The 14,033-nt window shown below is 41.6% G+C and overlaps 2 protein-coding genes across 13 annotated transcripts in view; both read right to left on the minus strand.

The window, feature by feature from the left end:
• Window positions 1-2,142, minus strand: part of VPS33A (VPS33A core subunit of CORVET and HOPS complexes) — a 28,666-nt gene extending 26,524 nt beyond the window's left edge. For all 6 annotated transcript variants that reach the window (XR_007471724.1, XR_007471723.1, XM_049698103.1 and 3 more), the window contains exon 1: window positions 1,957-2,142. Coding sequence is in view for 4 of the 6 variants with exons in the window: in XM_049698103.1 (XP_049554060.1) it covers window positions 1,957-2,058 (102 nt within the window). In the remaining 2 variants the exon portion in view is untranslated. The remainder of the gene's footprint in view (window positions 1-1,956) is intronic.
• A 1,851-nt stretch (window positions 2,143-3,993) lies between these two features.
• The window catches only part of CLIP1 (CAP-Gly domain containing linker protein 1), a 123,995-nt gene continuing 113,955 nt past the window's right edge, over window positions 3,994-14,033 (minus strand). For 5 of the 7 annotated variants that reach the window (XM_049698095.1, XM_004276692.3, XM_049698094.1 and 2 more), the window contains 5 exons: window positions 9,514-9,631; window positions 9,286-9,436; window positions 8,697-8,746; window positions 6,491-6,615; window positions 3,994-5,701 (listed from right to left, as the gene is read on the minus strand). In XM_049698095.1, coding sequence (XP_049554052.1) covers window positions 5,476-5,701; window positions 6,491-6,615; window positions 8,697-8,746; window positions 9,286-9,436; window positions 9,514-9,631 — 670 coding nt within the window. In that variant the 3' untranslated portion in view covers window positions 3,994-5,475. Of the gene's footprint in view, window positions 5,702-6,490; window positions 6,616-8,696; window positions 8,747-9,285; window positions 9,437-9,513; window positions 9,632-14,033 lie in introns of those variants that run through there. The other 2 variants (XR_007471722.1, XR_004486983.2) reach the window with 2 other exon arrangements.

Here is a 14,033-nt window from a genome sequence, read left to right on the forward strand (position 1 = left end):
GCCACCAGGGAAGCCCTATCTTATTTTTTAATTAATTAATTTATTTATTTTTGGCTGCATTGGGTCTTTCTTGCTGCACGCAGGCTTTTTCTCCCGAGCGGGGGCTACGGCTTCTCATCGCGGTGGTTTCTCTTGTTGCGGAGCACAGGCTCTAGGTGCACGGGCTTCAGGAGTTGTGGCACTCGGGCTCAGTAGTTGTAGCACTTGGGCTCAGTAGTTGTGGCTCACAGGCTCTAGAGCGCAGGCTCAGTAGTTGTGGCACAAGGGCTTAGTTGCTCTGTGGCATGAACCAGGGCTCGAACCCGTGTCCCCTGCATTGGCAGGCAGATTCCTAACCACGGCACTACCAGGGAAGTCCTCAACTTGTATTTTATATATAAGTATCATATAATCGAATTATAAAAATTAAAACCTCTGATATAGGTATTACAAATCTTATTTTGACAGAAGAGGAAATTTTTTTAAATTGAATTGTATACTTTATTTTTTAAACTAATTAATTTTTACTTTTTGGCTGTTTTGGGTCTTGTTGCATGCGGGCTTTCTCTAGTTGCGGCGAGCAGGGGCTACTCTTCGTTGCAGTGCGCGGGCTTCTCATTGTGGCTGCTTCTCTTGTTGTGGAGCACGGGCTCTAGGCACACCGGCTTCAGTAGATGTGGCACGTGGGCTCAGTAGTTGTGGTGCATGGGCTTAGTTGCTCCACAGCACGTGGGATCTTCCTGGACCAGGGCTCAAACCCGTGTCCCCTACATTGGCAGGAGGATTCTTAACCACTGCGCCACCAGGGAAGTCCCAGAAGAGGAAATTTTTAAAGGCTCAGAAAGTTTAAGTAATGTCCAAGGCCATATAGGGAACTTGGACGTACACAGTATAAGGGAGTCAGGACTCCAACCTAGGACTTAATGACCCCACAGGGTAGTGCTCTGGGGCCCTACCACTGCTAAACTCCAGTGTGATTTCTTTTTCTTTCATTTTTAATTGAAATTTTTATTGAGATAACTGTAGATTAATATTCAGTTGTAAGAAACAACACAGAGACCCCCTAGTACACTTTGCCCAGTTTCCCCCAGTGGAAACATTTTGCAAAACTATAGTACAATAGGTATTACAACCAGGATATTGACATTGATACAATCCATGATCTCATTCAGATTTCACATTTATTTCCTGAGCTTGAACTGGGCACGTACGACTTAGCCTGCTTTTGTTTTCTTTCAATTGCTTCTAGCATCCACTCTACCTCTTGAGGTCCTATTTTTTCTAATACTGATTCCTGAGTTTCCCCAATTTTCCTTTTCTCTTCAGAGTTGTATTGCCAGTTACTTAGAGGGACTGATAAATCCTAAGGGGAGAGAGGAGAGGTAATACCACTTAAAAGAAATCCTATGAAGTCTCTAATCTATGGTTTCTGATTCCATTGTGAGCTGGGTGCTAATAAACGTCTAACAGGAGGAACAATACTATTTAAGGAAGCCGACGTTAAAACCTCAAATAGCTACAACTTCTCATAATCCGAGGGAGCAGCAGGTTGTAAGGTGCTGGTGCTTCATACTTTTGAGGGTATGATTTGTAACGACACATATGATCTTTGTAATGAATGGACACCGGACCAGCTACGTCCCTGGGCCGGGCCCGCATCACCAGTTCCCGTGTCTGAGGTGGGAGCTCGGGGGCACCAGATCCGCCCCTCGACCTGACCACAAGCTGGTTCACTAGAGGCTGAGACAGCACGGTGGCTTATTCTGCTGCCATGAAACAATCACGATGCCACGCGGACTGCGGGCTGGACGCCCCAGGCCCCAGCAGCGGGCCCCTCTCCCCGACTTAGCATTCCCGCCAGCTCTCCTCCTGGAAGCCCTAGGAAACTTCGTACACCTGAAGCCCAGGCGGTCAGGGACCTGATCAGGCCAGGCCGGACGGCGCCGGAGGGAGGTGTCGCCGCGCACTGTCCCTCACCTTGCTTCCCGCGCACTTGTCCAGGAACTCGCGCAGCTCGCGACGCACCGCCTCGCGCAGCACGTTCAGGTTCACTCGCCCGTAGGACAGGTGCGCCGCCATCTTGCCCCACCGCTCTCTTTTCCCTGCAATCCAACCGGATCGGCTTTACCCCGACGCGAGGCCCACAGACGCTGTCACGTGACGGCATGTTCACGTGACGAGGGCCGCTGACAGCAAGCCAAACCCGGAAACCGGAATCGGCGGGTGTCTGCTGCTCTCTCCCCAGGCCCTAGCGCCCGCCTCTTCCTTCCACTGCGTGGGTTCCGAGGCTCCCCATGAGCGACAGACCCGTCCAGACCCCGCCTCAGTCCAGGGCACCTCAGTTGGGCGCTGAGAATTGGGTTTAAGGGCAGAGACCGGATCCTACTCGTCCCGTTATAAATCGAGACTTTCATCTTAGCAGCAAGCATACTCGCTGTAAGGTGGTAACGAAGCTAAACTTGAATGGAAATCTTTTAAATTATAGCGATCAAAAAGGTCCTGCGCTTTGCCCTTTCGGTTTGTCGGCTAAAATCTACAAAGATGGCTAAGGGCTAAGGGAACCTTGAGTGACTTGTCTGTTCAGCTCTTCCTAGTAGACATTCACGCGACATGGTATTTCACACAAATACTATTCGATGTGGAATCTAGGTAAAATTTGCATGTTACCTCGTGAGTTGCGAGGGTGAAACAGGATGTAATTTACATCGTGTGATTTAATGTAAAAGGCTTAGCAGGGTGCCTGTTATTTAATAATTGCTAAATAAATAACTTATTAGGAAGATATATCCGTTTCAGTACTTTGAGGTGTAAAATTGGCTATTTGGGATCTGGTGAAAGGGGCTTGAAAATGTCTGGTCTTGCCTGGCTCTCTTCAACCCTTTATACACTGTTACTAAGAAAGGACTCGCTAAGCAATTACCATGGAGTATGAATAAGCAAAGAGCGGAATTTGGAGATGATACAGTAATCAACTATACATATTTACATACTTCCACTCTCAACTTCTTGACTCTATCAAAGACATTTAATTTTAAAATAACATGTTTCCACACGTGTAGACTGTTCCATGCCCTAGTTCACAGGGATTCTTCTCAACCTGTATCACAAACTCTTCTCACGTGCGCAGGTTTTTTGCTCAACTGAGAACATGTATTATTTTAGCACCATCTGGGAGAATAAATGTTGAGCTCAGCAGGCCATGTCCTGAACTGGTAAATGAGGGCACACCCACGTAAGAGGTAAAGGTGCCCACGGTTAGCGAACTCTCAGGCATGCGTGGGTGCAAACGAGCAAGACTCGGATGATAAACGATCCTCTGCAAACAGGACCAGGATTCTAAACGATCAACAGAGGTGTTTTATTTGTGTAAAGACCCAACTGGTGATACTGCAGTACTACCGCAGTTCCCCTATAAATATCACAGACTTGTTTAGTGTTCGAGTTTTTTTCCTTTTAAAATGTATTTTTAATTGATATAATGGATATTTAATATTAATTTTAGGTGTACAACATAATGATTTGATATACGTATATGTTGTGAAATGGTCACCACAACAAATGTAGTTCATAGTTTTGAGTCTTTTCATCAATTCGGTCAAAGCTGAAGTCAAGGACCACTGTCGGGGTTATTTTTAGGTCAAAATAATGTTCAGCTGGTAACTCTGCTTTGGAAATATCTACCTGTGTGTGTGGAGGGGTCAGAGCTCATAAAACAGATTGCTTGGTTCAGTTATCATTTTGGAAAATACCACAACAGCTTTCACAGAGTTTCCTTCCAAAACTTCATGCTGTAATAGGTAGTGGGTACTACCTGGTGCCACTTACATTTCTGTCAGGTAACGTAGTGAGACATAGCAACGGGTAACCACCTTGGGTATTGATCTTATGCTGAATGGGTCATAGAGTGCTTTGAGATAATTTCTTAAAAGCAGTTTATCAACAGACTGCAGTAGAAATTGCTATTTGGGTCTCTAGTGCTCGCTCACTTAAAGAAAAACCATTATGACAAATAAACCTGAGAATAATACCAGTTTACTACACTGGCCAAAAAGAATAACCATTTATTAAAGTAGATACAGAACACTTGTTTGCTCAGATTTTAATATTGCTTTACATATTGTGTTTGTGAAACAGTTCCTATTATAATATGTTTATAACCCCAAATTTCAACTGACTACAGATTTTTCACTTGTCAAACACATAGTTGATAATCTTGAGAGGAAAATACATCAAAGGCATATATACAATTATAGAAGTTCTTATTATACATGTCTCATGGAAGATACATTTATTTATTACTTTTTACATATTCTAGGAGACATTCAAATGAAGATAAATAGATTCAAACTGGTTGATAAACTTCTTGTGGTTGAGGTCCTTCAGTTTATTTTTTGTGATAAGAAAATCCAAAATTATTAATGTTGAATTTCTCATCGTACATTCATCTAAAAACACAGTAAAAAAAAAAGTGTAAAGATTGTAGATTGGTTAATTTAGGTGTTTTATAGTGGCTTATTATCTAATTAACTGACTGCTGGGGCTATCTGCTGGAGAAGGAAAAAAAAGTCTGGAGAGAATTCTCCCAGTTATTTATATCTATAAAGAAATAGAATGAAAACACAAAGAACAAGGAGCTGCAAAGCCACGTGATGCTATTTCTGGCCTAGTCCGTTAGGTCCTGATGAACATTTTAAGTGTTTTCTTTTTCATAAAGGTAAAAATCTGAAAAGAAAGACACATTGTATATGTTTTTTCCCAAAATAGAGATTTTACAAAAATATATACATATAATATATAGAAGCTGAAATTATGCAAAACCAATAAACAAAAAACACCATAGAAGAGTAAGTGGGTGCAGCATAGAGATTATAAAATGTCCCCACAGCAGTTTGGGGGCTTCCCCCTCCCTTTACCTGTTTCATGATTTTATAATCACACCTAAGTATCATCAAGCCTGAAATAAAGGCACTACTGATATCAGGTAGTGCAAAGAGCTCAGATATTTCTTTAAGTATAAAATATTTTAAATGAGTAGATGAATATGCAAAGTGGCACATTTTTTCAACTCATTCCAGTGTCAAAGTTTAACCAAAACATCTAAATATACAAACGCAGCCTGGAAATATTTTAGTGCAAATATGAAAAGTAACAGCATAATTTAAAGTTAAATAAGGTATTGTGAGGGTAGGAGTCGTTCTCTGAGGTCTCCCTAGGGACAATTAATGTAATGGCATCTGGTGCAATGTCTTGTTAATACTTTTTAAATTCAAGAAGACAAAATCAGAGGTGAAAACTCACCTATTGATTATTCTAACTGATAAACTTATAAGGGGAGACTAAAAGGGAGATTTGTTGAAGATCAAAATATTTTCTTAGATTTGTTGATGGGGGGTCCAAAATAACATGAGTTCTCCTGAAGTCTGCACACACAATGCTGGTGGTCAGTTGCCTAAGCTAGTGCATCTGAGAAAGCCCAGTTCTGGATGTGAGGCTTCATCAGAAAGTCTCGTCGTCATTGCAGTTGGTTGCCCAGTGCCCGAACATCTCACAGATTTCACAGTAGGGGCGTTCCTCGCTCCGACTGCCGTGGTGTGTGGAATGGGGGGGGTCCTCAGACATCTGTGCCTGGGTAGGACAATCCTCTGTGTCGTGGAGATCAAAGCAGTCACATATGTCACAGAAGAGGCGAGGTTTCTTCTTGGACTGTTTCTCCTGGTCATCACTACAAATGTTAATATGCATAATCAGAAACTCATCTCCATCAGAAGAAATTCAAGAGACAGTATCACTTGTAATGAACAAAAAACAAGCAAGAATTACGGCCAAGTCTGGGAGCCTCAAGTGTTTAAGTACTACGGTCCACGTTTTAAATTTTCACATCAAACCATTTTCACTCTCCTGCCAGATTTGTGGAAGTCAATTTATGGCCAAATGACCACAAAGCAACTGTTTCTCCAATCCACTGGAGAGCCTTTTTTTTTTTTTAATTTTACTGATGACATATAGTTGATTTACAATGTTTTGTTAATTTCTGCTGTATAGCAGAGTGACTCAGTTATACATATATATAGTCTTTTTAAAAATTTTTTATTGGAGTATAGTTGATTTACAATGTTGTGTTACTTTCTGCTGTACACAAAGTGAATCAGCCATACATGTATATAATTCCACTCTTTTTTAGATTCTTTTCCCATATAGGTCACCACAGAGTATGGAGTAGAGTTCCCTGTGCTATACTGTAGGTCCTTACTAGTTATCTATTTTAAATACAGTAGTGTGTATATGTCAATCCCAATCTCCCAATTTATCCCTCCCCCCGCTTTACCCCCTGGTAACTGTAAGTTTGTTTTCTACATCTGTAACTCTATTTCTGTTTGTACCATTTTTTTAGATTCCACCTAGAAGCGATATCATGCGATATTTGTCCTCTGTCTGGAGAACCTAACTTTAAAAACACACATTTATTTAGATGGAACTAAGGTTCTGCTCAGTATCGCTGGACGTGAAATACCTGTCATAATTGTTCATGTCGTCACCGTTCCCATTCAGGGCTGCTTCCGACATCATCTCCACCTTCATCTTGAGATCCTGATTCTTCCTCTGAAGGTCCACTATTACTGAATTTAGGAAATCAATCTGATTTTTTAGGAAAAAACAAAAGCAGATGTGTAAAATGTCTGAAATGTGTCCGCTGGAGCATCAAGAAGTCTACAAGTACACTTTCAGGCTGTGGCTGCAGAGTATATGCTGGAGTCGCAGGGGCCCACAGCAGCCATGACTCAACCGTGTTTTAGATTATGTTCACATACACACACACACACACACACTGTACAGAAAGTGTAACCAGTTACTTATTACACTAAACTACAACTAAGCCAGGACTTTTATGTTCTGTAGATTTCAAAAAGCTCATGGAAATTCTCCTCCAACTACGATTTAAACACTCACTTATTAGTCATGGTGGGATGGTAAATGGGTCTTCAGAGAAAAAGGAAGGCGTTTTAAAGAGAAGGCTTAAGCTCTCTTTCACCTGAGGAGGTGTGGCCACACACTGAAGGGGCAGCATTCAGGCCACCTGGGCCCAGAATTGGGGTAGTGGGATAACGAGATGACTGCCCACCAGGAGGAAACGCTCTTGTCCTCACCTGGCAAAGCAAGGGCACTTTAATTTAAAATCAGTAAGTTTCGGGACTTCCCTGACGGTCCAGCGGTTAAGACTCTGTGCTTCCAAGGCAAGGAGCGAGGGTTCGATCCCCAGTCAGGGAACTAGATCCCACATGCCGCATGGTGCAGCCAAGAAAAGAAAAAAATCAGTAAGTTTCTTCCTTCTTCCACAGATACAAAGGTCTCATTTCTCTAAATGTCCATTGGGGAAAAAAATCCCATTTTACAGTATTAAAAAATACGTCTGTGTGTGTGTATATACTCATACATACACATCCACATTTTAAGGAAATGTCTGGCCTTTTTCTCCTGCTGGGGCAGTTATGAAACAAAGCTAGAAATCACTAGCTTTGTGATTCTCTGCAGAATCTCCCTTCTGCCATTGAAGGCAAGACCCACTGAATCTCATCTCACTTCTCAAACTGTATTTTCTAAAGACTTTACCCTGTTAGCAGATACATATCAGAAAGGGGGGAAAAAGCCACAAAATGGATGTAAGTACAGTGGGAAACCACACACACACACACGTGCTCACAAATTAGGAAACATAAAACAAACCATTTGCTGATTGGAAGAAAAGCGTTGGCAGTGGCAGATGAAACAAACGGAAGCGGAAAGGAAGGGGGAAAGAGAAAACATTGTGAATTAAGTTTGTGCTCATCAGACATACAAACTAAGCAGAGACAATGCTATTCAGGGTAAATTAGGCTGTGCGTTGAATCCTTACATGCCTTTCAAAGGAGATGTCATAACTAAAACAAATCACTAATGCACTGAGTTTCTCTTTTATTTAAAAGTGAAAGAAGGCTTTTGTACCTTTGAATTTTGAATGAGACAAGTATGTCCAAAATATATAATAAAAATTGAAAATAGATGTTTGTTGCTTGTGGGCTATACATTTCCAAAAACAGAATAGTTTGCCTCCATATAATACCATTTTTAAAACTAAGGCTATTTTGATAATTTTGGCTTTAGGAAACAGTTTTCAAGAGCCCTGTCTTTTTAAGGTAAAGATGAGGAAGGAACCTTTTATGGAGCAATTCTACTTCTATGAATTTATCCTAAAGAAATATTAGTATATCTGTAAAATGATAGGTGTTCAAGACAGTTCATTATAGCATTGTTTATAATACACCTAAAAGATCAGAAAACATCCCAAATGTCATGTCAACCAATAAGGCCTGATTAAATTACGGTACACCCACATAACGGAATACTATACAGCTATAAAAAGCGAAGTGCAGATCAGTTTATGTAATATGCCCCCATATGTGTAAAAAAAAGGAGGTGGAAAGACTATTAATCTTGGCTTGTATGTACATTTTAAAAATCTCTGAAAAAATAAAAAAGACATTAATAACCCTGATTACCTGTTTGGGGGGCTGGGAACTGAGCAGGAGATGGTGTTTGGAGGGAGATTTTTTTTTTTATTTTTACTGTACGTATTTTTAACGTTGTTTAATGTTTAGAACATATGAATACATTACCTATTCAAAAGATTAAATTATATTTTAAAAATAGCAAGTAAGCAAAGCAAAAGGAAGGAATATTACCTGGCTCTCCTGGGCTCTTTCATCCTCTTCTGCCTGAGTATCAGTATTACCTTATATTTAAAAAAAAGAAAAAAAAAGTGGAGGGGGGATTTTTTAAAAATTGCAATCTTATTTCCTTGTTACTGCATTGAAAGGGCCAGTGTTAGAAACACATTCTCATGTGGAATCCGCACATGCGCCTCTCTGAGAACACGTTTGAAGTTCCTGTCTCCTCTCTGGACCCCTCGGACACGGTCGTCCTCTCTCAGGCCGGCCCGCTGCGGGGAAGAACGCCGGTCACGGTCACGGCCGTCATTTCCTCCTCCCCGGCAGGGCACCTGCAGAAGCCGCGGCTGCTGCTGGGGTGGCAGTTATCACCCACTGTCTTATACAAACTTCTGCCGATGCTCAGGACCACGGGAAGGTCCGGAAGTGGGGACCGGCAGGCGCGCCCCTCTGCGTGGGGCCTCATCCGACTACAGGCGGGCGGGCCCGGCACAGAGCGGCCCCGTCGGCGCGGCGCAGCAGCCGCCTACAAAGGGTGCGCCCGCCACGAACCCCGCGTCTGCGGGAAGCAGCGGTGTCGGGAGGAAGCACGTGGCCATTTTACCTGACGAGCTGCTGAGCTGCCTCTTGTGTTCTTTGAGTTGAAGCTCCAAGTTCTTTACCTTGAGCTCAAGCTTCGCCTTGTCGGACTCTAGAGACTGAACGACTGCGCGCAAGGACTTGGCGGAGGCGTTCTCTCCCCTGAGCGCTGTGACCTGAAACACACGGCTTGGCTTAGCTTCCGGTCGGAACACGGACGGGTACCGCCAGTGTCCCCGAGGTGGTACTCTACCTCATTCCTCAGCTTTTCCAGCTCTGCATCCTTTTCTGTGAGTAAGGCACTAGTAATACTGATGGATTTCTGCAAGGAAGCCTTTTCTTCATCTGCGTCTTTTATTAGCTTGGATTCTCTAAAAGACCAAAGAGTTAAAAATTCCAGAAATCAACCGAGAGAGCAGTCAGTGGACAACTGTCCTAGAACAAACGCGCAATTAACTTTAGCTAATATACAGGGATAAAGTATCACGGGGAAGTTTTACAGGGGGTTAAGGCTATTACGCTTGCAGAATGTTACTTGAAATTTTACTTACTGTGAGGGGAGAAAAAGTTTACCTATGCAGAGACATGCCAGAATCTGCATATCATTGTATCCGTATGAATTTAAAGAAACAAGTTAATAACTTTGGAAGACGCAGAATTAAAAAACAAGACTGTTGCACCCCCAAAGAATTACTTTAAAAATCTAACCCCCCCAGATGAATTCTGTTACTTCTTGAATAAATCATTACCAAGCAATACCAACAATTAAAATACACACATGCAAAGCGATTATACAGATGTCATGCAGAGCAGTTTTATGCTGGAAGTATCGATTGGTTCTCACTAATTTCAGTAACTTTCAGCAAGTTCCAAGAGTGTGTTTTGGAGATCTTCTGGGCCAAAACAGTAGCAGAGATTATTACCACTATTCAAACGGAAGGATTATTACTTTTCGTCCATAGACTCTGAAGAGGACAGACATTAAGTTGCTCATAGAAATCAAAGGTAATGACATAAAGGCTAGAACGGAAATGTGAAGATGGATTTCCAGGTGTAGAATGGAAGCCAAGGGGCATCTGGAGGGAGAAGGTCAGCACACGGGATGTATGTTCTCAGGCCGACCCAGCATTTGGTTATCAGCACAGGGACGGGGACCGGGCTTTCCAGGAGACGAGAACATTTATCTTGGAGTCAGGGGAGTGGGAAAAGAAAGGGAAAGATGAAGGGAAGACAGGGGAAGAGGGCAAGACACAATGGAGACAACCCCAGAGGGCAGGCTACTATGTGTTTATAAATGTGTGAGTGTATTTAAATTTTTGTGGTGAAAATTCAAACGTGCCAAGGTCACAAAAGCCAAGGAAAGACTTAGGAGCTGTCACAGATGGGACAACTAAATGCACTGTGGTCTCCTAGACTGGATCCTGGGAGAGAAAAAAAGACATGAATGGAAAAACTGGGGAAATATGAACAACGTCTAGAGGCTGGCTAAGAGTACTGGACCAATGTTACTCTCTTAGTTTGGATCAAAGGACCAGGGGATGTAAGATGTGCCCGTGAGGGGAAGCTGGGTGAAGGGAATGTGGGACCTCCAGGTACGACCTTTGCAGCTCTTCTGGAAACCTCAGATTTTGAAATAATAAGTTTTTAAAAAATGACATGCAGTGTGAAACAAGAGGAAAAAAGACCTTGTATCACAAAAATATTTGGGGAAAACACAGCTGGAGAAAAATTTCCTGGCCAGCCCTCAGGCCATACAACCTACTCATTTGCATCCACGTAGATAATCATCAGTGAGAGTTCATGGCTTAAACCACAACAAACCAAATTACTCCCGGTTCTATTAGAAGTAGCTGGGTGAATGCAGAGCATGTAGTGGTTCAGTATGTCTTCGAACCAACTGGAGGGATTGGAAACTGAGGCCCAGGTTAGAAATGGCAGAATGTCTGTCTGGTTAGTGAGACCCAAGATATCCGGCACACGAATTACAGAATTCTCATGGTTTATGGTAAACTGAAATTCTATTCTACACAAAGATGAAAAATATAAGTGTTGTATTTATCTCATTGTGTGGCTTACACTTCCACCCCAGAATAAGTAGTAAGAAAAGAATCTGAGACTTACAGAAAATGTCTTGAATTCAACACCCAAGCATTATATGAACACTTGGTGCTGTTAAATTACTAACTGCATAACACCTCGCTAGGAAATAGGATCCTGTTTAAGTAAAAACAACAACAACAACAAACAAACAAAACCCCAAAGATTTAAGTGAAAGGAATGTACACAGGCATTTTTTCCACCTGGGAAGTAAATATCTGATTTTATCCAAAGATTCAATAACTCTTGGGCTCTTTAAGTTTCTATTAAACTTATTTGGTAGTTCACTCTATTATAAAAACCGTTTCAAGAGATTCACTTGTAAATCCAACTCAAATTTGAAAGATGCGATTTTAAATGCTTTTACTGAGAAATACCAGGATTTGGGGGTTAACGGATTTAGATTCTTCTGTAATCAGGACTCTAGTTAGTCAAGCTCTCACAGGTTCTTCGTGTTAGGGAGGGATGAGGCCGTCATCAGCCGGCAGAAGGAAAAAGGAGCAGGTATCTTTGCTTATCGCCACACACGTCCACCCTCTAAGTGAGGCTGCTTTCTAAGAAGATGGCAAGCAGATGTTTCTCATACAAAAGTTGTCAAAAGATGCGTGGTTAAAAAAGGGACCTGACTTGTGCTGTGTACACCAAATGAAGGGACAAATAGACCCTGGCAGCTCATCTTTGTGACAGGTCTTCAATGTTACCATCTTAGGTGATTTCTAAGCCCAAATCCCACCGTGCAAACCAAGAGGGGCTAAATTAAACCATTTATGCCAGCATCACTGACACCTGAGTCACACATCGCATTGACAGTAAGGCCTGTGTTACTTTAAAGCCATGCTGGCCCCAGTGACTTGGCGTTACTAAAAGTGTCAAGAAGGGAAGATAAACATAACATGAAAGAAGGGTTATAGGGGCCAGAAATCTTTCCCCCAAGGGAACATATTACCCAGATTCTTTCCTTACTACTTACATAAGAAAGAAATTCCAGTAATGAAGCAAATACCTTAAAGTGTTACTGGGCAAGCTTTAAAAATGCAAGATAACAAGAACCAAATATTAGGAACATGAAGAGAACTGCAAATGCAGTAAGGAGAACTCAATTTGCACTGAAGTTCTGTGCTGTATATAGATATAAAAAAGATATGTGTGCGTGTGTGTGTATGTATATACTGCTGAGAATATTTTACAAAACAAAAGCAAGACACAGAGGGACAAAGGCAGCCAAAAAATATATACAACAATTTTGTTTACTAAAAATATATGAAATTTATTTATTATAACGTGGATAGACTTTCTTTAGTCTTACCATTAAAGACACACAGATATAGCAAAGGAAGCAAGAGTAGGAAAGGGAAAAGAGAGGGGTGAAATGAGCATTGATCAGTAGCGCAAGCTTGGAGACAGTCAGACAGTTAGCAACCCACAGTGAGCTGAATGAGCTGGAGTGGCAGTGACCTCTTCAGGACTGGTGGACGGGGACCGTCGGCCAGTTTTCCTTCCTGACAGGAATCTTGCCTTGACACACACAGAATTAATCCTGACTCTACAAGTCCACAGCTAAGATGATGGCTCTGGAGTTCCTTCTAGGACATCAAAAAGCCTAGAGAAGGGAGGGGAGCCAAACAGGTTCCCAAATCTGCTGTAGGCTCTCTGGCCAGAGGGACACACGTCTCTACTTCCATCCGTTACAGCGGTCCAGGTTGGCTCTGCTTTATCTACCAGACGTGTTGGAACCTGTTCTGAAAGAGGTTTCCCTAACTTGGAGACCACTTTCCCAAAGAAATAATTACATTTTTAAGCTAAGAGAAAAACTTATACTACGTGTTGCTTGCAATTCGATGCTAGATAGCAAAAAGACGAAGTACAAAAGGGTGATACTAATTTCCTAACGATAAGTAGCTTCACCCTACATCAGGAGTAAGTACTGCACTTCAACATAATGAACAACAGTTTGAATGAAGCAATCATATACTATGTTGACTGTGTATGTTCAGTTCTCACCTCTAAATTAAACTGTTGGCTAAGATCAGTTCTTGCATGAACCACTACATTTCAAATATCTTCATGATTTAAGTACTTTCCAGATTCGTAAATTAAGAAAGTATCCAATTCTTTTTAGTACTCTATGCTACAGGTACTTAACTATTACACACATAGACCTACATACGAATCCTTTACCAAACTGACCTTCAGAAGCTATTTAAGGCCCCCAAAATATTAGCTAAAATATCTTTGCATTCAGAGTTCTGAAAGAGACATAACTTTCCATGAGGATTAATTAACAATTTGATTAAAAAAGTTCTAAATATAAGAAACTAAGTTTTAACATTTTTCACTCCCAGAAAAAATATCATCTTTATCTGCGTTTATTGATTAAGAGTAATAATTATCCAGGACCTAAAATGGGAGCAGGGTGAGATAAGAAGAGAGGAATGGACAAGTACCCAAATTTGTTCTATCTTTTTAAGCCGTGAAAAAAGTCACATGTCTAATCACATTTTGAGAGGCATGTAATTTAGTCAAAGTCACATGAAAAGGACTGACAAAGCAATAGCATCTTTATTTTTAAAAGAGATTAAAAAGTAAACATAAATAGATGTACAGTGAGAAAAGAGCCCTTGTAAACATCTGAAGTCCTGGGCCTTGTGTCTGCATCTGAGCTCTTGGCCAAGTTGC

Source organism: Orcinus orca, chromosome 15 (genome assembly GCF_937001465.1).
Source record: "Orcinus orca chromosome 15, mOrcOrc1.1, whole genome shotgun sequence".
Taxonomy (NCBI): Eukaryota; Metazoa; Chordata; class Mammalia; order Artiodactyla; family Delphinidae; genus Orcinus; species Orcinus orca.